This window comes from Cajanus cajan, chromosome 6 (assembly GCF_000230855.2).
Source record: "Cajanus cajan strain Asha chromosome 6, NIPB_CcT2T_4, whole genome shotgun sequence".
NCBI lineage: Eukaryota > Viridiplantae > Streptophyta > Magnoliopsida > Fabales > Fabaceae > Cajanus > Cajanus cajan.
The window spans coordinates 3,057,092-3,082,502 of NC_138522.1; the positions used below are offsets into that span (position 1 = coordinate 3,057,092).

General features: G+C 37.9%; 2 protein-coding genes across 2 annotated transcripts; one reads left to right on the forward strand and one right to left on the reverse strand.

Annotated features, from left to right (window-relative positions):
• Positions 1-2,653: 2,653 nt before the first annotated feature.
• Positions 2,654-6,044, forward strand: FCLY (farnesylcysteine lyase). Its single transcript, XM_020379362.3, has 5 exons — positions 2,654-3,229; positions 3,666-3,839; positions 4,348-4,707; positions 4,835-5,010; positions 5,381-6,044. The coding sequence occupies exons 1-5, from the start codon at positions 2,699-2,701 to the stop codon at positions 5,643-5,645; spliced, it is 1,506 nt and encodes a 501-aa protein (XP_020234951.1). The 5' UTR covers positions 2,654-2,698; the 3' UTR covers positions 5,646-6,044.
• Positions 6,045-7,028: 984 nt separating this feature from the next.
• VPS20.1 (SNF7 family protein) lies at positions 7,029-11,193 on the reverse strand. The gene is made up of 6 exons (XM_020379370.2): positions 10,852-11,193; positions 8,834-8,986; positions 8,407-8,559; positions 8,097-8,180; positions 7,374-7,503; positions 7,029-7,252 (listed from the first exon to the last, which is right to left on the reverse strand). Exons 1-6 carry the CDS (start codon positions 10,951-10,953, stop codon positions 7,227-7,229), a joined length of 648 nt encoding a protein of 215 aa, XP_020234959.1. The 5' UTR covers positions 10,954-11,193; the 3' UTR covers positions 7,029-7,226.
• Positions 11,194-25,411: the final 14,218 nt, after the last annotated feature.

Below are 25,411 nucleotides of genomic sequence, written 5' to 3' on the forward strand. Positions count from 1 at the left end.
ATAAATTTTGTTTTTTCCTACCCGCTTCCCTTAAGGTACATTTGCCATTTAGGATAGAGATTTAGCGGAGATAGTTTATTGTGATAAATAATAATAATGAAATATCTAGTTAAATGAAGTATGAAATATTTGAAAAGTTATAAATAAAACAAAAGGCAAGAAATGTGTTAATGAAAGATAAAATTTAACAAAAGAGTGAGAAATTAAAAGCAATGTATTCAAATATATGAAGGCAAAATATCAAAATTTTAAGGGCATTACTACTAAACTCTTTATAAAAGAAGGGTTTTAATATTGTAATAATATTGTAAGTGATGTGTAGCTAATGTGTATTTATGTGTCATTATTTAAAATTCAAGTCAGTTTTAAGTTTTTATAACTGAAGTTCACATTTTTAATTTTTTTTTCCGTATCTTTCTCGCTTCACTTCCTCACTTCCTAGTTTTCCCCCTTTTTTTCTGTTATCTCTCTCACACACTGGATTTAGTTCCGGGAGTTCAAGCTTTTTATTCTAGTGTAAATATTTTCTCTCTATCTAGAGTGTTTCATTCTTTCACGGGATAATTCACATATTTTTAAATTCATCTCTTCCAAAGTATTTGATTGGAGACAAATAAAGGGAGGAGATGAGAGAAATTTTTATAAACTTTTATTAATTGATTCAACTTTTAGGAAAGAAATGATTTAGAACAAAATCCTTCATCGTCTAATTAAGGGGATTTGGAAGCGAGGGTAGAAATTTAACATTTCGAGGACACATCTACAATGATTCCAACATTGAAACATTGATGCCTCATTTGCCAAGTCCTTATAGAGCAAGTGCCTAAGAAGTGAAAATGACGATTTACTCGAACCCCTTTACCTTCAAATTCCCACCCATTTCAATAATCTATACTTCAAAAATTTACCGAATAAAAAGGGTCTTCTCCATTTTAACCAGGAGCTGTTCAATGGCAGTTCCATAGACAAATTGGTGAAGAAATATTCTACTAATACAGATGCATTATTTAAAGCCTTTGCAAAGGACATGATCAAAATGAGCAACATTAAGACTCTCACAGGAAGCCAGGGACAAATTATAATCAATTGCAAAAAATTCAATTAAAAATGATGCATCAAAAATCAGAAACAAATTGCAATTAAGTAAAAGAAAATAGAAAAACTTACAAGATCAGTCGACAAAAACATATCAAAGAAAAGGATATAGACAATGGGAAAAAAAAATTGGCTGCTTACATGAAGATCGTAAGTTTATTAACTGTAATGCCCCATTCTCAAAATCACAAAAATCCTTAAAAACAAGTGTGGATATGATGAAATAAATAAAATCCAAACAATTACAAATTAAAAAGTGATTTATACATGCAAAATCGTTCATAGCAACATTAAGCATAAACCATAAATACTACATAAAGAAAAACCAAGAAGTGAAGATGAGAGAGATACCGAAAAAAATGAAAAACTGAAATTTGGTTATAAAAATTGAGAAATTGACGTAGATTTTAAATAATGACATATAGATACACATCAGCTATAATACCAAAACTCCTTAATAATTGAAGATATTGTAGAAATTCTCAAATCTTAAATATATATTTATAATTATTTTTTAAGTGAAGGAGTGTATTTGCATGTCCTTAATTCCACTTGAGATAAACAATAGGTACATATAAGGTGAAATTGCTTAAATATCTTTCATTATATATTAAATAAGTTACTTTATTTTTTAATACAAATATATTTTAAAATAATTTTAATTATTTTATTTTCTTTACTTTTTATGTGAGAGTGAGTTATCAAAGTGATCAATTGACAATGGTAAACATTTTTAAATAAGTATTTTCTATTTTTTTCTTCTATTTTTAATTTTTTAATTGTTTTATTTTCTTTACTTATACCAGTGCTAAACATAAATAAATATATTGTATTTTCAATTATTTTATAATTTTATGAGTTAATTATGTTTAGGACAAGTTTACTTTTAATATTAAAATCAAAATTTCTCATTTCTCTTGTTATGAAAATGTGTTAGATGTAGTCATTATCCTTCTCAAAAAATTTCTATTTATATTTCATTTATACAATCAAGGACTACATATGATATATTTTCAGAAAGGAAAAAACTACAAAATGACAAGGTATTTTTTTTTTAAATTCTAAAAGTGAACAATTTTTTTAGGAATTTAAAATAAATTTTAACTTATTTTTATCACACTAATTCAATAAACTAATTTCAAACATACTAGAACTATTAAGGAGTTTACAATACCTACATATTTGACTCAATTAATTGAGCTAGATATCCTTATTATTTTAAAAAAATTAATCAAAATAAATTTTAAAAATTGTATTATAAATAAGTATTTTTAGAAAATAATATTTAATATTTTAATAAAATAGATAGAAAGAATAATTCCTGAAAAAAATTAAAAAATACGGTATCAGAGTTTTGGAGATTGCGAGTATAATTGTACAACATTTTTCATATTCTGTCACTCGTATATCATTTAGCTCACATAATTAGTCAATATATAAATTGTTAATTAACTTTTTATTTTTACTATCTTCGTCGTTGAACAAAAAAATGTTATAAAAAAATTCATAAAATGTGTATCAGTTTTATTTTTATTTTTTATTTGATGTATAGAAAATCATTCATTCAAAAAAATGACGAGGATCAGAGAAGATCACAGAAACAATGTCCGCGATACTCCCTTTCCTGTTGACCTTCCTCGCACTCTCTCAAGCCCAACCGTACTCCGATGATCCACCGCCGCCCTCCTCCACCGTATGCATCGTCGGCGCCGGCATCGGCGGCTCTTCGGTCGCCCATTTCCTCCGCAAATACTCGCCGGACTCCAGTCGCGCCACCAAAATCCGAGTGTTCGAGCGCAACGGCGTCGTAGGGGGCCGCATAGCCACCGTGACGGTGGCGGGCGAGACCTTCGAGGCCGGAGCGTCCATTCTCCATCCGAAGAACCTGCACGCAGTGGATTACACGAAGATTCTGAACCTCAAGGTGAAAGAGCCTGGTTCGGATTCCCTCTCTCTAGGCATTTGGAACGGGAACGACTTCGTTTTCAAAACGATTAAGCTCAGTTGCAATGTTCCCCTCATCGATAAGCTCCTTAAACTTCCGATTACCAATACTCTCGTTTCGCTCGTTAATTCCGCCCTCATGTTCGTGCGCTATGGATTCTCGCTTCTTAAGATGCAAAACTTCGTTGAGGTATTACTACTACGTGACTCAATTAAATAATATATTCATAAAAAATGTAAAAGCTTTTTACACTTTGTTGTTACAAATAACTATTTTGAGAGCATGTTACCTTATAAGAGTTTTTCATATCATATTTATGGGAAAAATATCTTACAAGAGGTTAGCCCCTTAAAAAGGTATATATACATTAAGGATTAATTTTTAACTTTCTGCTAGAGGATATCCTGAGCAATAAAATAAATAAATTAAACTTGTACGGGATTGTACCTTTTACGTGGACATCTAATAACAAATTCACCTGTAATTAAGTAACAATTTAAAATGTTTAGTGTCAATTGTAAGTTAATGAAAATGATGTGAGGTGGTGTGTGTGGGTTTGGGTGAGAGAGAGTAGTGTTATTCGTATAACTGTGTAGTGATCTATTCTGATGAAGTTTTAATTTAGAATACTGTGGAGAAATTCTTGAAGTACTATGAGGGACATGATTCGCGACCTGTTTTTGAGACTGTGGATGAGATGCTGCAATGGGCTGGTCTGTATAATCTTACTACCAGGACTTTGCAAGATGAACTGGTGGATGCTGGGTTGTCTACCTCTTTGATCAATGAACTTGTCACTGTAAGAATTCTTACTATTCTTTCAATTTTTGAATGTAGACCACAAATACACTATTGATGCTTTGGCGATTATGCCGAGTGCATTGATGACACTCGTTTGGTTATCATTTGGTAGCAGCTATTGTTGTCGTGCTTTGGTTTGAAGGGATTGTCTCACCATTACAGAACTACAGAATTGCTTATTGTTTACCGCAATGATGTACATTTGTGAATTTTGTCACAACAATTTTTTTTTTTTTGGTGGGGGTTGTGTGGGTTGAACTTTAAACAACTATTTAATGGTTGAACAATTTGGGCCAACACTTCAAAAGTAAAAGTTGGCAGGTTTTTCAAGGTTTTTTATTAGTGTGTATTGCCTTGTCATTTCCAAGCTAACATTGATGGTTTTATGTGCAAGTATTGTTACTACGAGTATAGAGCAGAAGTTCACACGCCTATAGAATGGATCAATGTCTGAGATTTAAAATAACTCATCAGAAGATGGACTTCTGTTCTGTTTTTATATGCAGGTCATCACACGTGTTAATTATGGCCAGAGTGTCTACATGAGTGGGCTGGCTGGTGCGGTTTCTCTGGCAGGATCAGGTGCAGGATTATGGTCCATCGAAGGAGGCAACTGGCAAATGGCTGCTGGACTTATTAATCAGTCAGTTGTTGCACTACACCTGCATGAAGAAATAAGGTCTGTTGCTGACCTCGGAGATTATTATGAACTCAACTCAACAAAAGGAAAAAGTTACAAATGTGAAGTTGCTGTGGTTGCTACACCATTGGATGAGTTGGATATTCAATTTTTTCCCCCAATTTCAATTCCTGAGAGAAAATTACAGCACACACATACAACTTTTGTCAGGGGCCTTCTAAACCCTGTGAGTATTTTAAGACCTAAAATTGCTAAAATTATGTAGCAAGATTTTATCTTTGTCAGGCTTGTATATCTTCTACGTTACGTTGGTTGGTTTTATATCTAATGAGATGCTTTGCTGTGCCCTATAGGCATATTTTGGTCTCAAGGCTGTGACAAAAATTCCAGATCTTGTGGGCACAATAGAGGATCCTAACATTCCATTTTCAAGCATTTCAGTTCTCAAAAAGCACAATGAAAAAGAATCCTCTTATAAAATATTTTCTCGGCAGCCAATGGCAGACACATTACTGGATAGCATATTCAGGTAATAATATCAGCTGTTAGGTATTTTTTTTCTGTTCCTTGACACTAAAGTTATACTGCTGATTTGTATACCGAAATCTTCTTTAAAAAACCTTCCCTGTTTGGAAAGAGGTCTAGTCCACAATTTGGGAAAACCATTGATTGGTTCACACATCAAACCTAATAATAACAATGTGGATTTTGTTTTCTGATTAATCATTTAGCCCTAAGGTGCAAATTGGATGCATCAGGTTTGGAACCCAATGTTGACATTTACTTGTTGAGCTTTCTATTAAGTGCTGTTCCGTCTCCCTCCTCCCCTCACGAAAAAATGAGAAGAAAAAAAAAATTGAACCAGTTTGTAATTTTTTGTTGATTGGTATCATTGGCAGTGTGAGGAAGGAGACCATTCGGATAAACTGGGCTGCATATCCTCATTACCATGCCCCAGAAGTATTTGCACCATTTATATTGGACAGGCGGCATCTATACTACGTAAATGCATTTGAAAATGCAGCTAGCACCATGGAGACAAGTGCCGTGGCAGCTGAGAATATCGCCCGACTCATACTCTCAAGATATTTTGGCAAAGTAATTGTGCATTCATCTAATATGTCTGCAAGTTCTCAAGGAGAGGGTACTCATTTAGATTTGTGATGGTGTAAGATATTGTTAGTTTGGGTGATGTTAGAAAGATTTAATATAAATTGCGTCTGGAAATTTGGAAAGGCAAATCATACAATGTATAAATACTGGTCAATAAAGAATTACTCTCTCCACTAATAAAGCCAACACAGTTGCCTGCTTATGAAAGAAATGTTGGGAGTGGTAAATCTCAATTTGACATAATGCTTACACATTGAAGGGATTAGCCTCACTGTTGACTGGAGATACCCTCGATGCATACAACATACACAAAAAAAATACTCTCACCCTTTGTATTTTATTATTTTATTAATGGACAGTGTGTGAATGTTAAGATTCCAATATTTTCAAGGAGGATTCCTTCATGTTTGCTAATGTAATATGCAGGGGTTCTTTTCCCATTTGTGGTAATTATATTTTCTACAATCATGTTTTCTATAATCCGGATATCTAAGAATGTTATAAATAAATACATTTGGTGTGCTTAAAAGTTCCCTAGAAATGCTCGACGACGTTTAACTTGTATGCTTAAAATTTCCCACTTTCATGGGGGTCTTGCATTCTTATCCCCACCCAACAGAATGTTTTGTAAACAAATACGGTTAAAATTCGAAAAGGCATTCATGGAAATGTTACGAAATATTTGGTTTAAGATTTTTTATTTTATTTTTACTTTTAGCTAAAAAAAGACAGTTAATTTTTATTTTGTTTTCTATTTTTAAATATTTGTGGAGAAAATAATGAAAATATTTTTATTTATTATTTTCACTGTTTCCTTTTTCCTATCAGGAAGAGAAAAAAAAATCAAACAAAACAAAGGCAATTTAGTACATAAAATCTCAAATCATCTCCGTTATACAAAACCGATTACTGTAGTGATTTTAAAACAATTTTGCAATCAATAACCATTGGTTCAAATATTTATCTAAATCTATAAATCTTTGATAATTTGGCATGATTGAGATATCTCCGACTAGGCTTCTGTTTTGCAACTATAAAGTTAAATCAAATAATGCTAAAATTAAGTTTGGCGAAGCTGACTTTTTCATGTTTGATAATTGATATCATCACTTAATTTAGAGGGTTTGAAAACCACCAAAACCAAACCATATATTCAGTTTTCATTTTCTTTGAAAATTTTGGGATTTTGATTTACTAGGTGCTCAATAAGTCAACTTAGTATGTTGTGCAAGCCGTTAATCCTAAACACAGTGACCTTGTGGCTGATGAATCTTTCCACGAGGAAAAAGAAGGCAGTCGAGAAACGCACAGCCTCATCAACCAGATATTTCGTTTGTTAATATTATCGACTAACATTGAACTATGTTGTGGCGTAAATTGCGTGAAAGTGATTGAAAAGTGGAAGAGGGGGGCGGGGTGCATTTCCTCAGTATATAATTCTCGTTAAAACTGATGTATATTATACATGCAAATCTGTACAAATTAAATGTCACTGCAAAATAGAAAAACCAATCAAACTGCAGTAACTGCACGAATTTTGCAATAGAATTTGTAAGGATACAGGCAGACACAAGGTCAGATTGTAGGCTGTGGTTCGCAAAGCAATTGACATGTTTTGGGTCGCAATGTTCTTCAAGCTGCCAATGGTTCCTCCATAACTGTTTGCATCATCAGAGTCATTGTGGTCAAACTAATTTCTTTTCCTTTTTTTTTTCTATTTTGGGGGGGGGGGGGGGGGGATGGGATTGTGTGGACACAAGAGTGGGGAAGAACAGATACCTTTTCTTTTTGTAGATACTTCAGCATCACTGGTAACTGGGGCTTTGGTCGGGACATCAGGAAGGTCCAACTTTTCTTCGATTTCTTCATGTGTTGAGGAGGGAACTTCAGGAAGATCGTGGACTGTAAGCTGAGACGATAATATGAACTCAGTCAATTTCCATAAAATAACAACTTACTGGGATATGATGCCTCTATTGCATACTTAAGCCTTTTGATTAAGAATTTGACGTTTCCTTGGATGCTACTTAAGTGAGTATTCTTTTATATCATATCCCTAATTTTGAATTCATAATCTCTGTAGTCAATCACTAGCTCAAAACTTTGCAAAGAGGCGCACACAAAATGAATTCTAAGTTTTTGCTGGCAGCATAACTACCAGAAAGTTATATTATGCAGCTAATTGTAGCACACGTCTTTTTATCAATAGATCACATTCCACAAATGATCTTCTACTCATTCATCATGAAACAAAAGTAAAGCAATTTTAACCTATAAAAGAAGAAGCTCTATTAACCTTGGCTAGTACTATATTATTCCCATGCCATTCCTCCATAAAAGAGGTGCAGTATGGGAAACGAGTTAAATTGAAGCATGGTAATAACGAATGTCCTATTCATTCTACTTCGATTAAGCCAACAGTTTGATTGGAACAATTTAAATAGATGATATTCATATTGGAGTTGGTAGAATTGATACAAAATTACAGAAAATGGAATATACCTGGGTTTCCAAGTCCTCAAATTCTGCTAAAATCTCCTCCTCGTCTTCTGCGGATAACTTCTCCCCCAATACCGCATTAATTTCCTTCAAGTTCAACCAAATTATGGCAATCATCAGTGAGCATCAAATGTAAACAAAAAGAAATCAGATGGAAATTGAAAAATGAAAAGTAGAAGCCAAATATTAATAACAATACCACTTAATACAAACCCTAAACCCTAAAAGAAAGCTCAACCTTAGCATAACAAATCTAGACCTAGAAATCAGTATTCAAAAGCAGAAAGAATAAGAACAGTAAAGTCAAACTCACATCTTGATAAGCTTTAGCTTCAGCAGTGTCATCCATAAGTTTCTGAACATCTTCAATGTTTATCTCACTTTGTATGGCTTTCAGTGCATCATTACCAGACTTCAAACTTTCAAACACAGCCTTCTGCTTGCTTGCCAGTTCAATATCTGCTAACTGAACCAGAAGAATAAGTGTAATATGTATTTGCTTTCTATGTATAATCAAGTTAAAAAAGAACATTGTTAATGCACAATAATCTCTGAGCACGAGTACAAGACACAAGAAGGGAAAAGAACTGGTTTGGCACATAGAAACAGACAGTTGTAAAGCCATTAAAATATACAAACAGGTAGCAATAAACTTATTACTATTGGACAAAAAAGAAACAAAACAAAGAAGCAAAATAAAAATATGACAGAGAATAACAAAATAAAATTTAAAATATTACTTGTTGTTCAACATTTAGAAGCCAAGCATCAACTTGCTTCAACAATTCTTCTTGTGCCTTTTTTTTCTTTAGTGCTAACAAGGCCCTGTCCTTCTTCTTCTCACGAATCAAATCTCGTGCAGCTTGCTTTTCTGCTTCAATAACAGCATCAAGCTGGAAAACAATAAATAAATAAACTCAAGTAAGGAAACATATCCTATAGGGTTCAAGAATACTTATATTCTAACTTAAATGCTCTATCACCATTAACAAGACAATAAATAAAAAGCACAAGCATCATCAACATTCTCAACAGATAAAGTCTAATTCAACTAACTATTCTTACTATCATCATACTTATTATCCTTTTATTGAAGCTTATTTGTAAGGCAATGTGTCTAGCCAAGTCAGAATACTTACTGAATTACCAAGGAGAAACAAAATTGGACAATGAACCCAAAGGGAAACAGTTGAAAAATGAAATCAATGCCTCTCCAAATTCACAACAAAAGAAATATGCATGAAATAAAATGCAGTTAACATGCAAGCACACACACCCAATCACATACCACCATACAATTTCAATTAGAAGTCTGTTCTTTACACTCAAAAATAAAAAAACATGTTGATGATTAAAAAAATGTGTCAGTCTAGTTTGGACACTTAACTGATCTATTCTTGAATTGCCCCGCCACCACCGCTATCAGATTAATTTGAATGCAGCATAATCAAAGGCTTTGGTATGGTAAGGAGGTTATAAAATAACCCTATGGAAGGATGCAATGTAACAATCACCTAAACCATCCAAAGCCAGTGGGCAAACACTTAACCATTAAGCAAAAGCCACAATGTAAGGCTTAACCACTTAACAAAAGCAAATCTGCTTAACCACCCAAGAGGCAAAAGCAAACCAAGGATAAATACTTAACCATGGTAAAGAAGCAGATGCAAATCAACACTTAACCATCAAGAGCAAAAGTTAAACATAAGGCTTAACCACTCAAGACATAAGCAAAACAAGGCTTTTAATGTTTAACCATCCATTGCAGAAGCTCACATCAATGCTTAACCACCATGGACAAAAGCTTACATCAAGGGAAAAAAAAAAAAAGTAAAACAAGGCAACGCAAATATGCCTTGAAAGAGGATTAGTCTCAAACACATTGTGATTGTCATCAGCAAACACATTAGAAGAAAGAAGCTACAATCAATTCCCAAAGAGCTGAAGTGAACCCTCGCTCATGAAACTAGGCCTCACGGCCCCATAATCTCTCTCAAATGTCATTGTTGCAAAATCAATCGCATCTGACATCCCTGCTGTCACCGCCAACACCAAAACCAAGGGTGCCACAAAAGAGAAAGACAACATAATGAATTCCAGTGACAGAGTGAACAATTGGCATGAGTCTTGAACAATTAAGAAAACAAGTCCCAAGTCCAATTAAAATACACGGTGGCAAAACCACGTTAGTAAAGAAACTTGAGTGGCAAAAGCAAGCTTAAGAGCTCGATGAAGTGGAACAGTGGGTGGTAATTTCTAACTAGCTATATCTCTAAATTCTAATCCTAAGATACAATCCTTTAAGCGTTCTTTGTGCTGTATTCCAAACAAAATTAGAATCTCATTTCGGTAATTCACATAACCCTTTAATCCAAATATTTATTACATGAATTATCAAGGTAAAACCCAATTCTGATTGAAAAATAACAAACTCTAATTCTGTTTGAAAAATATATATTACACAAATTACCAAGTTGAAACTTCAATTCTAATAGAAAAACAACTCTCTAATTCGGATTGAAAAACAGCACGTGCAACACCTAAGTAAGTTAATCTAAGTTTTGTCCATACAATACAACCATCTTCTCAGAAAGCCCAAAATTTATTCATTCGAGCTATGTATTAAAGGGCCCATTTTTTTCTCAATTAACTAATATTTAAGGTAGAACTCTTCCTGATCATATGTGGCCTATTATCTTGTAATGATAAATTTGAGAATCACAAAGGCAAAAAATTATTGACGGGAAAAGAGGGTTACCTTCTGTTGATATTGGGCGAGTTTGCGTCTCTGGGTCTTGAGTGCGAGGATTGCTTTATCGACATCTGTTACCTTAGGCTTCTTCACGAATATATTACCCATCAATTATTCTGATCTGATTCTTCACACTACGGATGTCACTCAATCTGTGCCTGAACTCCAATGGAATGAATCGATGATATTCGAAAGCGGGTATTGATGATGATATCACAGCATAGCTGTAGGTTCCAGCGAATTGAACGAAACAAACACTTTGACAGGGTTTTTGGAACAGCCTGCCCACCGGAGGAAAAAAGCGAAACCACTACGCTTCTTTCTCTTTGCTGGCTCTGGATACTCTGTTATAAGAAATTTATTTTATTTAGTTTGGTTAAACTTTTAAATGTTTTTTATTTGGTAAAAGTATTAAAATAATATATTATAAATTACCCGTAATAGTTAGTTTTATATTTAAATTAAACGATTGTTAAAAAACTATAATAAAAATATATATATATATATCATCTTGAAGACTCAAATTGAGAACATAATCAATCACTTAAAGTATTTGAATTCATTTATATTCAAACTAATGACTAGTTTTTAAAATAAGTTATTGGTAATAATAAGAAAAATATGATACTAAATGTCTTTTAATATTATTTTGAATAAATGTTAAATAATTATTTTTTGTTATAATAATTAACTGAATTAAAGTTATATTAGATAAAATTTTATTAAGTCTAACAAATAATTTAAAATTGACCTTACTTGCTACACACATAAGGATATAAATGTAAAAGGAAAACGATGAAAAAGAAAATTTATCATTTATCCTACATTCTTGTAAATAGTTGTGTGTATACTACTTATTGTATTTTTTTGTCTAAGTTATTCATAATCTTAAACAAATTGTTTCCTTTCTAAAATTATTCTTGCAAATTATTCACCGGATTCCCTTTGAACTTTAATGATGTGAATTAGTGTTAAAAGGCGTGAAAAAGTATTTATAGTGTATTTATTGTTGATTTAGATGGTTGTTTGACCATTAAAGATTGTAAGTGGTTGAATTTGTCAACATTTGCAATTATAAAAATCACAATTTTTGTTAAAGGATCTTCGCTCTCTTAGTGAGATCATACAATATTTGAGTTTATGACTCAAAAGAGTTACATTGAATGATAGAAAAATCCTGTTGAGAAAGAATGAAGTATGAAGGTCGTTTAAGACAAGTTAATTAAGAGAAAGTCCTTGTTAAGACAAAAGATCGTAATAAAAAGGTTGTCACATTTTCTTTCACTAAGTGTCATGTTGTAAATTACTAAGTAAGTCCAAACTTATGATTCATATTATATTTTCATGCAATATTTTGTTTATGTTATGTCATTGGATGAAGAGACTCTTTGAAAAGGAAGGGGGAGAATAACCCCTCAAATACCCAAAACATGACTCAAGATTTTCATTATAGAAAATAAGACTCAAGGTACCCATTTTGGTAATAGGTGATATTTTTTCACCTTTTATCCTTAAATATGTGTAAAACTCATTTAGATCGAAACACATAAAAATACGAGATAACAAAGTAAAGATAACGAGAATGTCTTTTGAAAGCTAGAGCTTAGTATTATGTCATATGGCAAAAAAAGGGAAAAGATAGTAAATGTGACAAAGTTATTTTTTAAAAAAGATTAAGTTTGTGCCCATGAGAAATGTTTAAGCAAAACTTTATGTAAATTATGTATTTACAAATTATGTACATCTTATTGCATTCCTTTTTACATTCATTGATGGATTGTCTTGTTAGTTTAGTTTCATGTTCCAAATTGATCGGCTATCAAGAAAAAATGAAGTGACTTAGAAAACATTCATGCTTTTATAATTATGTATCTTGATAGACTAAGTTATTTTGGAAAAATAGTTAATGTTTTTTTTATGGGGATTTTTCTCATATTATGTATATGATAGCATTATTCATAATAATGAATGAGTTTAATTACAATTTTTGTGAATAATGATATTATTCCTTTTAAGTGTTGTAGATCACTTTTAGGATTTTTTTTTTATTATTTAGCAAATGCATCTTGATAATGATGTTTTCCACAACTAAAACATGAAGAATTAGACTCACGCACTTTCATGAAAGTTGTGCATAAATCTGTTATTAAAATTTAGGCACTAGTCTTTCATCGTTTTGATTTTTATGTCTTGATATATGTTTAAAACACTATAACCATGTTAAATTATATAAAATACATTAAGTTTATTATTTTTTTCCATGATTCATGTTGAATTGTACCACAATTTCTTTATGAAAAGAGTAGTCTATTGTTCAATTTTTTTTACAAGCACCAAAATCATCTCAATTATATTACGAAAGTTTATGTCATCACTATTCTATTTTCTCCTGCACCAAACTTAAAATCACATAAAAAATAATACAATGCAACAAAAAGTCTTAAAACGAGAGATTTAGCTAATGGTGATTAAATTAGTCTTAAATCTATGACCTATGTTAAGGTAGACCACCTTTATAAGTGAACTATCATCTATGACTTGTCCCTTAGATTAATCTAAGACTCGTGTTAGTAAAGGAATTATCCTCGGTCATTAACCACCATGCATCATTGTTGGAGCACCAAAGTCTTTCATGCACCATGGTTGAAGATGGTTTTTCAACAGTTGTGCCACTTTTTCATTTCTTCCTTTTCCTTTCTTCTACTCCCCCTCTTTTTTTATGGGTTTGATTTTTTATTTGCATGCTTCACAAAAATGAAGCACATGAGTGCAACAAAGGCACAATGTGGCGACAAAGGTGCCCAAAGCATATCTGTAGCCTTATTATTCTTCTTGATCTTGTTTTTTATTTGTGATCTTTTATTTACTTACTCTCAACCTTGTGACAACCACAATTGTTGGTTAATAATAGTAACCACTAACTACCACGGTGGTGACAATAAATACAACTAAGCTCGATCAAAATTTATCAATCCATCCAAAATCGTGAAATCTAAAAGTAAAAAATAAAAATTTGAATGTGTAGAATGTGATTTTATGCAGTCGGTTTCGAGTAAAAAATAAATAAAACTATTGATATCCGAAATTGATCACACCTCTTGTTCATCTTTCTTTTTCCTATGAAACCAAATTATGTTTATTGTTCCTGCATAGAACACTCCTCCTGTCGCTCCTTCCTTGCGATCTTCTAAGCCCTCGGTGCCGACCGAATGATATCTCCCAAGGGTGGGGAGGGTACCTGCAAAGGCACTCCAACGCTCAAGTCAGTGTTCGGTATAGAGCGGAAAATATTTATACTAGATAAAAGCATACCTCCTTTATGTCACTTCACTTGTGTATTTATAGTGACATATTTGGGCCTGGTGGGCCTTCTGTCTTGGGATATGGGTAATACCTTAGTTAATCCTAATCTCTGTTAATTAGGTGCAATGATCATTATGTAATGAGTGACTTATCTCGCCTCTGTTCCATGTGGGTTACGTGTTCGGCCAAGCTTTTGGCCGAAGGGGGTGTTCGGTTGGTTGTATGACCGAAGAGGTGTTCGGCCAAGCTTTTGGCCGAAGGGGGTGTTCGGTTGGTTGTATGACCAAAGAGGTGTTCGGCCAAGCTTTTGGCCGAAAGGGGGGCGTTCGGTCTTCCTCCAAGTTGTGTGGTGGTGGCTCGGTCAGGCTCGAGGCCGAAGAGGTCTTCGGTAATGAGTGAAGTCGAAAGGGTCTTCGGTCATGGATGAAGCCGAAGGGGTTCGTGGGGGGAACTCGGCCTAAGGGGGTATTCGGCCCATTTGTTGGCTTAATGGTTTATTCGACCCGAGGGGGTATTCGGTCTATTCACCGGCCTGAGGGGGGTACTCGGCCTAAGGGGTATTCGACCCATTTGTTGTTCTGATGGGTATTCGGCCTGGAGGGGTGCTCGGCCTGAGGGGGTGCTCGGCCTGAGGTTGGATCCAGCTTGAGGGGGTACTCGGCTTGAGGGGGGTACTCGGCCCATTCACCGGCCTGAGGGGGGTACTCGGCCTAAGGGGTATTCGACCCATTTGTTGTTCTGATGGGTATTCAGCCTGGAGGGGTGCTCGGCCTAAGGGGGTGCTCGGCCTGAGGTTGGATCCAGCTTGAGGGGGTACTCGGCTTGAGGGGGGTACTCGGCCCATTATCCTGATGGGTACTCGGCCTAAGGAGGTGTGTTTAGTGTTGACTTTGAGCGGTGGTGTGTAGTCCCAGTACACTGCCCCCCCAAGCCCGAGGATGAAAGACAAAGGGGTTTGTGAGTGAACATGCAATTGGTTTAAGGCTTCCGTACGTGTCTAGGGAGTCGTATCTGTCCACGACTATGACCGTTGCATGCTTAGCCGATTAGTAAGTACTTGGGGGATTTTAATGGTTCGCTCTTCACTGAGCTAGAGTGCTCGGGAGGGAGTGTTTTCAGCCTTGGCCGAGTGAGGTACTCGGGTGGGATTTAATGACTCAACCTTAACCGAGCTAGAGTGCTCGGGGGGGAGTGTTTTCAACCTTGGCCGAGTGGGGTACTCGGGAGGGAGTGTTTTCAACCTTGGCCGAGTGAGGTACTCGGGAGGGAGTGTTTTCAACCTTGGCCGAGTGAGGTACTCGGGAGGGATTTAATGACTCAACCTTAACCGAGCTAGAGCGCTCGGGAGGGATTTAATGGCTCAACCTTAACCGAGCTAGAGTGCTCGGGAGGGAGTGTTTTCAACCTTGGCCGAGTGAGGTACTCGGGAGGGATTTAATGACTCGACCTTAACCGAGCTAGAGCGCTCGGGAGGGATTTAATGACTCAACCTTAACCGAGCTAGAGTGCTCGGGAGGGAGTGTTTTCAACCTTGGCCGAGTGAGGTACTCGGGAGGGATTTAATGACTCAACCTTAACCGAGCTAGAGTGCTCGGGAGGGAGTGTTTTCAACCTTGGCTGAGTGAGGTACTCGGGAGGGATTTAATGACTCAACCTTAACCGAGCTAGAGTGCTCGGGAGGGAGTGTTTTCAACCTTGGCCGAGTGAGGTACTCGGGAGGGATTTAATGATAGTGATGAAGTGTAGTTCTTCAGCCGGGCCGTGTTGTTGACACGGCTTGCACTGTTGGGTAAACTTCATGCAATCACTCGTGAGGGTGGGCCAGTGATAGCCGGCTCGGATAACTTTGGTCGCTAAGGTTCGTCCCCCTGAATGCGTTCCGCATATGCCCTCATGGATTTCACGGAGGACATAATGTGCTTGATCGAGTGCAAGGCATTTCAACAAAGGTGAAGAAACGCCTCGGTTGTACAGCTCTCCTGCAATCAACGTGTATCGGGCAGCTATGACCCTTAGCTTCCTGGCTGCGAGGTGATCATCGGGTAATTCCCCGATCAAAAGATGGTGTGTTATGCCGGTCATCCAATTGTCGTCCCCCTGTTGGACCTGCAAGCACTCAATTTCCCCGACGCTTGGGATTTGCAATTCTTGTTGTATAACACTGCGCAAGTGGCTAATTTTCTTACTACTGGCTAGCTTGGCCAATTGGTCGGCTCCCGTATTGAGTTCCCATGGTGTGTATTCAATGTGGACATCTTTGAAGTTATCCTAGTGTTTCTGGAAAGCATGGAAGTAAGAGTAGCGTTGGTTCTTTAATTTGGAAGGTGCCGTTGACTTGGTCCGTTACTACTTGTGAGTCGCTCCAACACTTGATTCTGGTGACGCCCAAGTCGTATGCCAACCTTAATCTTGCGAGAAGGGCTTCGTACTCAGCTTGGTTGTTGGATGTCTTGAAGCCGAATCGTAGTGACTGCTCGACCACCACCTTACCAGGACCTTCCAGTATAATGTCGGGTCCATTGCCTTGTTGGTTTGACGACCCATTGTAGACCCCTAAAATTGTCCGGGTCGGAAATAAAGCTTGAAGACTCTCGAAGACTGAAGGAAGATCAGCCAGAAGGACTTCCAGAAGGCCCAAGGAGGGTTCTCTATAGGTCTAGAGGTCTTAGGATAGCTAAAATAAGAAAAGTGGGAGGAATGAAGCCCAATACGGCCTCCCAGAGGTTCAGTACGGCCGTATTGAACATTTTGAACTTCAATACGGCCGCACTGAACTCAATACGGCCGTATTGAACTTCAATACGGCTGCATTGAACTCAATACGGCTGCACTGAACTTCAATACGGCCGCACTGAACTTCAATACGACCGTATTGAGGTTTTTGAACTTCAATACGGCCGTATTGAATTCAATACGGCCGTATTGTAGTTCAAAATTTCAAATTGGACCGTATTGACCCCCAGAGACCGTATTGAGCCTCTTCCCTATAAATATGACGTCAATGGGACGTCATTTCACACTTTTACACTGAGTTTTGACTCCCTCCTTGAGTATTCTGGGGTTTTTGAGCAGTGTTCTGCCCTAGAAATCTCTCTGGGAGTCGATCCGACGAAGTTCTGGAATTCCGAGCATTTAGCTTGGAGATTCGAACCTAGTCGAAGGGAAATCCTCCGGATTTCCATAGTTAAAATTTTATAGGAGGGAGCGAGCGGGCTTGTAGAGCGAGGGAACGCCAAAAAGCTTCCCAGTTTTACTTGAATATAAAAGCACGCTTCAAAGGTTTCTTCTTAAGTCCTTCCTTTTACTGCTTTCTGTGTGTATATTTAAATTTATCATCATGTAGATATTTAATTTACAATCGCTTATAATAAATAGGGGTAATTTAGTGATTTTGCGCTATTATTTAATAAATAATCTGTCATAGGGAACCCGAAAGGGGCGCTGTGGGGTGCTAACACCTTCCCCACGCGTAACCGACTCCCTTACCCAACTCTGGTTGTAATGGCCGAAGTTGATTTATAAAATCAATTGCCTTATCCCTTTTTCCAATGTTTTGAGTAAAACATTGGTGGCGACTCCATGAACCCTTCCTTTTTATGAAAACCGCTAATCTATGGACGGTCCCGCTTGGGATTAACATGGATTGGTGAGCCTTTTAATAAAATTGCTCGTTTGACGAGGTCTCAGTTTGAGAATAAGTCATTCTAGCAATCCATATTTTTAAACAAATAAAAGAGTCCAACCATCCTTCGCGAATGCCGAAAGCCCGTTTCGGGCCGGTGGCGACAGATGGCGACTCTGCTGGGGAAGCCTCGAGAGTCAGTCCCATTTAGTGACAGATTATTTTTAACAAATAATAGTTAAAATTACTTCATTACCCCTCGCCTGTATGATAATATGTTTTTATCTATTTGGCTTTAAATAACTGTTGTATGTTTAAATTTACGCAATTGTTTGAAATAAAAACTGCACACAAACCTTTGCACACAACAGTTCCCTCTATACCCGGGGGCATGAGTGGTAAGCCATAGGGAGTGGATGTTAGTACGGCCGGTTGTCGAATGGGTCTATAGGTGCCCGTAGACTGTTGTCGGAAAGCATCACTCAAGGTGATAACCATGAACTCGAGTCCGACAGTGCGTTGGAGCTTTCCATCGACTTACGACGAGAGGAATTGGGTCCCTATAATGGGGGCACCTTGGGGGCCTCAGACCGGTGAGAACAGTTAGATCCACCTTGAATATGCACTTTTCTGCAGGATACCCCTACCTCGTGATTCGCTCGTGACTGTTCGTGGATGAGTGAATTGTTTGTGCATTGTTTATGTGACATTGTTTGAGCATACATTGCATTTCTTTAAACATACAACATTCCTTTTTAAAAATAAGAATAAATAGGAATAAGAATTTTCCATTGCATGGTGTTAACATCTACCTTCATCACATTCATATAGGTAGTTTCCCTTTTCACCAAAAAAAAAAAATAATAATAATAAATACCCAAAAAAGAAAAAGGGTTATTTATCCAAACCAAGCAATATCATGCATCATCTTAGGGACATCCTAAAAACATGATAATGCTTAGTTGAATAAACACAATGCATGCATATTCAACGTCATCATCTCATATCATGCATTCTTATCAAAGATCATGGAGGGATCTAGATTTGCATTTCATACATCCCTCCTAGTAATTCATTAATAAATATTAATAAAAAGAAAGAAATAATCGATGCGTATGTTCAAGATGGATCGCACGCCATTTGTTATTAAGTGTAAGCCAACAACCGCGCCAAGCGAACACACGTCAACTCCGTTGTTGGTAATCAAGACAAACAAGGGGGAAGGTCCAACACCATTAAGGATCACTGCTCCAAGGCCTTTCCCTTACGAATCAAATAAGGCTGTGCCGTGGATATACGACATCCATTCTTCTGCCGACAGCGATATTTCCAACATCGCTGGACTTGGGGGCATGACTAGGAGTGGCAGGATCTACACTCCCGAAGATCTTCACGATAAAGCTCCCAAAAATAAAGGAAAAGAAAAGGAGAAAACCGAGGAAAAAGAATCCGAGGAGGAGACTGATGAGCTGTTAAAGTTTATCCGACAGAGCGAGTACTCTATCATGGATCAACTTCATAAGACGCCAACAAAGATTACTCTGTTGTCGTTGATCCTAAGCTCCGAACCGCATCGGCAAGCTCTGTCGAAAGTTTTGAACGAGGCATATGTGTCGCATACCATCTCCCAAGACAAATTTGAGGGGATTGTTAGTTACATCACGGCTAATGATCACCTCACTTTCACCGATGAAGAGATCCCCGCCGAGGGATCAAATCACAACAAGCCCTTGCACATCTCTGTAAAGTGCAAGGAGTATCACATCGCAAAAGTCTTGGTAGACAACGGATCTTCCTTGAATGTGATGCCCAAAAGAACGCTTAATCAAGTGGCAATCAAGGGAGTCCAAATGCGCCCGAGCAACATGATCGTTCGAGCTTTCGACGGCTCTAAAAGAGAAGTGGTGGGAGAAATCAGTCTTCCAATCCAAATTGGGCCCACTATCTTTAATGTCGAATTCCAAGTAATGGATATTACTCCTGCATACAGCTGTCTCCTCGGCCGACCTTGGATTCATGATGCGAAAGCTGTTCCTTCTACGCTCCACCAGAAAGTCAAGTTCATAGTAGATGACAAGCTGGTGACTGTACAAGCTGAAGATGACATACTCATCAGCAAGCCATCTGCCATACCTTATGTGGATGCAGCTGAGGAAGCTTTAGAAACCGCCTTCCAAGCATTGGAGATTGCCAATGTCGAAACATTTCCCCGAGAAATGAAGAAGGTAGCCTCCATGCTCACCAAGAATGGATACTTGCCAGGACAAGGACTTGGCAAGGACTCCCAAGAATTCCGGAGCTACCCATCATAAAGGATAATCCGGGGAAACAAGGGTTAGGATACAACCCTGTTAAAGATCAAAGAACGAAGAGGAATCAAGATCCTTCTCGATGTTCTTTAAGCCAGATCTTTAGGAAGGCCGGTTCACAAACGTCAAGGCCGGTCGTCGTCATCAAGTGTTCTCCTCCTTCCGATAGGGATGTGTAAACCTGATGACTATTAGAGATTACTCCTCGGGGACAGCCCGACCCCCGAGCCTCGATAGGGCACATGTTTTCCACTATGATTATAATAAAATCATTATTTCTTATTGCTTCTTTTCTTGCTTGCAATAAATCTCTAGACCACATTATTTTAACCCTGTTTGAATAAGCATGAATGAGGTTAAAATCGTCTTTATAAAAATAAACCCGCATCTTTTTTATGTGGAAGTGTGTGACGACTCGGAACACCTTTCCTTGGCCTCAATAAGTGCCGTCATGGATAAAAAGAAATCCATTCAGGACAAAAATCCTAAAAAACAAAAAGCTCGGCAGGAAACCCAAAAAGGGGACTACGCAAAAATAAGAGCAAAAGACCCGCTAGGAATCCCACAAAAGGGTAACCTAGGCAAAAATTAGGGTTACAAAATAATGAACAAAAACAAAAGCCCGCTAAAACTCCACAAATGGGTGTTTTAGGCAAAAGTTAGGGCAATCGAAAAACAGAATAAATCCATGATGGTACCACCAACTGAATTCAACAAAGGGGCTCAAGAAAAGCTATCCAAGTTGTCAAATCACAAATGTTAATAACCAAGACGTGCTTAACTTCATAAGTGTTTAATCAAACAAGCCTAAACACTTAAGCCTACCATTGGCCAAGCCATTCTTACAAAATCCATTTTTCAAAAAATAAATAATCCCCTCTAAAACACAAACTTTCGAAAAAAATATCCTTTCCTTCTTTTCTCTCTTGTCCCAAACGATTTTTGAATAATCTAGTGGAAACATGGAGATATAGTGGTCAATAGGAGGGTTGACACATCTTCTAAAGGAAAGGAAAATCATTTGGTTGATGACACCAAATCTCAATATAACATGCATCATTCCTCGGTTACAGAAATCGGCAGCACACAGCCCGTCCAGAGGAATGACAAAATTCAAACAGAGAAACGCATCGGTTAATTCTTTTGAAAAGTGAATCAAATAGAATTAGGTGCATCATACTGCATACATGCATACAGATGATAGGTGTAATGAAAGATCACTTATTCTCTGTTTATTGAAAAAAACAAAAAAATATATAAACTTCAGAAAAACAATACGCCCGTATCATGTTCAGTACGCCCGTACCAAAATTAGGGTTATGAACAAATTTTCAATTCAATACGGGCATACTGAAATGAATGACGGCCGTATTGGCAATAACAGAAATCCTCCCTCACGTCGATGACAAAATTCCTCCAAGAAAAGGAGGATAGGGAGAGCCATTCATTTTTCTAAAAACATTAAATAATAAAACTTGCATTTGTGCATCACGCACATTAATTGCACATTCAAAGACCTCATCATGAGGCAGTCGCATAAAATAGAAAAAATAGAAAAATTGCTTGTGTATGACAGCAGCAAACAAAATGCAGAAATTCAGAAAATCAATAAAACGTACAGAATAATTGAGCCTGGAGAGGCTTGCCGAAATAATACTCTCTCAGAATAACTGAGCCTGGAGAGGCTTGCCAAAATAATACTCTCTCAAGATAACTGAGCCTGGAGAGGCTTGCCGAAATAATACTCTCTCAGAATAACTGAGCCTGGAGAGGCTCGCCGAAATAATACTCTCTCAGAATAACTGAGCCTGGAGAGGCTCGCCGAAATAATACTCTCTCAGAATAATTGAGCCTGGAGAGGCTCGCCGAAATAATACTCTCTCAGAATAACTGAGCCTGAAGAGGCTTGCCAAAATAATACTCCTCAGAGACATTTCTGTACAGAAAAAGCCAAAACCAACAAAAAAGGCAAAAATACAGAAAAAGCCAAAATCAACAAAAAATACAGAAAAAGCCGAAATCAACAAAAAAGGCAAAAACACAGAAAAAGCCAAAATCAACAAAAAAGGCAAAAACACATAAAAAGCCAAAATCAACAAAAAGGCAAAATACAGAAAATCCAACAAATTATACAGAATAACTGAGCCTGGAGAGGCTTGCCAAAATAATACTCTCCAAAAGACATCTTAGCTTGCATTCTTGGGCTGAACAAGAAAAGCAACTCATCGTACAGAATAACTGAGCCTGGAGAGGCTCGCCGAAATAATACTCCCTCATTAGAATAATTGAGCCTGGAGAGGCTTGCCGAAATAATACTCGTACAGAATAATTGAGCCTGGAGAGGCTTGCCGAAACAATACTCCCACAAAATAACTGAGCCTGGAGAGGCTCGCCGAAATAATACTCAACAAATTGTACAGGATAATTGAGCCTGGAGAGGCTCGCAGAAATAATACTCCCCAGAGATATCTCAGCTTCCACTCACGGGCCAAATTCCCCAGTGAAAGCTATCAAACCAAGATCAGCAAAATTCCCCAAGGGAGGCTTGATCATCTAAACAGAATATCCAAGTCGAAAGGACTTAAACTTCCTCAGTGGAAGGTAGCTTTCCAACTCAAACGAAGAGTGAAGCTAAGCCTGAAGAGGCTTTCTAAATAATACTCTGGGATACATAAGAACTTCAAATCCCCAGTCGCCTACACAAGAGGCACTCCTTCAAAAAAGGAAAATCAAAAATCCAAAAGATCAATAATCATTCCCCAAGTGGAATCCGGCTCTCAGCCAATCATTGAACGTCAAGCTGATACGCCTAACAGAAGAGGCCAATTACAACCAAATGACAAAATCCCCTAGCGGATAATAGCCTACACAGAGGCAACAAAATCCGAAAATCCAAAAGAGTCACCCGAATAAGGATAACCGGGATACTCCACAACGTCAAAAGGACGACAGCCAATCATAAGGCACCGCTCACATCAGAAAAAGCATCTTTGTGTCTGCACCCCCAAGGAATCAGAAATTCCTCAATGGGCACCAACTATGCAAAGGAAAGTTGGGACACAAGAACCTATGAGTAACTGCACATCCCCTAGACGGATCCCTGCGTTATCCAGCCCTCAGTGGCACAAAAATAAAAAATCGTCAAAGCAGCATCGTGGACTGTGGAGACAAAATCAAAATCAACATCCAGAACCCCCAGTGGATAATAGCCTACAGAGAGGCTACAAAATCAGAAAATCAAAGAGAGACACCCGAATAAGGATAATCGGGATACTCCACCAACGTCAAAGGACGTCAGCCAAACATAAGGCATCGCTCAATTCAAGAAGAGCATCTGTGTCTACACCCCAAGGAGTCAGAAATTCCCCATGGGTACCAACTATGAAAATGCAAGTTGGGGCACAAGAACCCATGAATGACTGCACATCCCCTAGACGGATCCCTGCGTTATCCAGCCCTCAGTGGCACAAAAATCAAAAACAATCGTCGAAGCAGCATCGTGGACTGTGGAGACAAAATCATCACAAATCCCTGGAGAGGGAAAACTCACGCTACCCAGTTGTCGAGAGCACCGAGGTATGCACAAGCCAAACAAAGTCTGGAGAGACGGTACTCAAACAAAGTCTGGAGAGACGGTACTCAAACAAAGTCTGGAGAGACGGTACTCAAACAAGGTCTGGAGAGACGGTACTCAAACAAAGTCTGGAGAGACGGTACTCAAACAAGGTCTGGAGAGACGATACTCAAACGAAGTCTGGAGAGACGGTACTCAAACAAGGTCTGGAGAGACGGTACTCAAACAAGGTCTGGAGAGACGGTACTCAAACAAAGTCTGGAGAGACGGTACTCAAACAAAGTCTGGAGAGACGGTACTCAAACAAAGTCTGGAGAGACGGTACTCAAACAAGGTCTGGAGAGACGGTACTCAAACAAGGTCTGGAGAGACGATACTCAAACGAAGTCTGGAGAGACGGTACTCAAACAAAGTCTAGAGAGACGGTACTCAAAGAAAGTCTGGAGAGACGGTACTCAAGGTCTGGAGAGACAGTACTCAACCATCAGCGTCGTCAGAGGCACGTTGGTGTTCAACTTCCAGCTCGGGCGTCGAGTGAAGTTGACCCTGGAGAGGGTAAACTTAGCTACCGAGGTTGTCAGAAGCGCCAAGGTATGCAACAACCTGGAGAGGCTACTCAACAATTTTCCACCGGAAGACGCTACAAGTCAGAAGGTTGACACATCACCCGGACAATTGGGTCAACTCCTTTACTTGTCAGCCGGTACACCAAAAGGCCGTCCGACTAAGTAAAGGGGGGGCAGCTGTAGACCCCTAAAATTGTCCGGGTCGGAAATAAAGCTTGAAGACTCTCGAAGACTGAAGGAAGATCAGCCAGAAGGACTTCCAGAAGGCCCAAGGAGGGTTCTCTATAGGTCTAGAGGTCTTAGGATAGCTAAAATAAGAAAAGTGGGAGGAATGAAGCCCAATACGGCCTCCCAGAGGTTCAGTACGGCCGTATTGAACATTTTGAACTTCAATACGGCCGCACTGAACTCAATACGGCCGTATTGAACTTCAATACGGCTGCATTGAACTCAATACGGCTGCACTGAACTTCAATACGGCCGCACTGAACTTCAATACGACCGTATTGAGGTTTTTGAACTTCAATACGGCCGTATTGAATTCAATACGGCCGTATTGTAGTTCAAAATTTCAAATTGGACCATATTGACCCCCAGAGACCGTATTGAGCCTCTTCCCTATAAATATGACGTCAATGGGACGTCATTTCACACTTTTACACTGAGTTTTGACTCCCTCCTTGAGTATTCTGGGGTTTTTGAGCAGTGTTCTGCCCTAGAAATCTCTCTGGGAGTCGATCCGACGAAGTTCTGGAATTCCGAGCATTTAGCTTGGAGATTCGAACCTAGTCGAAGGGAAATCCTCCGGATTTCCATAGTTAAAATTTTATAGGAGGGAGCGAGCGGGCTTGTAGAGCGAGGGAACGCCAAAAAGCTTCCCAGTTTTACTTGAATATAAAAGCACGCTTCAAAGGTTTCTTCTTAAGTCCTTCCTTTTACTGCTTTCTGTGTGTATATTTAAATTTATCATCATGTAGATATTTAATTTACAATCGCTTATAATAAATAGGGGTAATTTAGTAATTTTGCGCTATTATTTAATAAATAATCTGTCATAGGGAACCCGAAAGGGGCGCTGTGGGGTGCTAACACCTTCCCCACGCGTAACCGACTCCCTTACCCAACTCTGGTTGTAATGGCCGAAGTTGATTTATAAAATCAATTGCCTTATCCCTTTTTCCAATGTTTTGAG

Coding starts and splice junctions, on each gene's coding strand:
- FCLY (XM_020379362.3), top strand. CDS start 2,699: ATGTCCGCGATACTCCCTTTCCTGTTGACCTTCCTCGCACTCTCTCAA. Junction 4,708..4,834: donor TCAGGGGCCTTCTAAACCCT/GTGAGTATTTTA, acceptor TGTGCCCTATAG/GCATATTTTGGTCTCAAGGC. Junction 5,011..5,380: donor TTACTGGATAGCATATTCAG/GTAATAATATCA, acceptor TATCATTGGCAG/TGTGAGGAAGGAGACCATTC.
- VPS20.1 (XM_020379370.2), bottom strand. CDS start 10,953: ATGGGTAATATATTCGTGAAGAAGCCTAAGGTAACAGATGTCGATAAA. Junction 8,987..10,851: donor TCGCCCAATATCAACAGAAG/GTAACCCTCTTT, acceptor ATTGTTTTCCAG/CTTGATGCTGTTATTGAAGC. Junction 7,504..8,096: donor TTGAGGACTTGGAAACCCAG/GTATATTCCATT, acceptor TTATCGTCTCAG/CTTACAGTCCACGATCTTCC.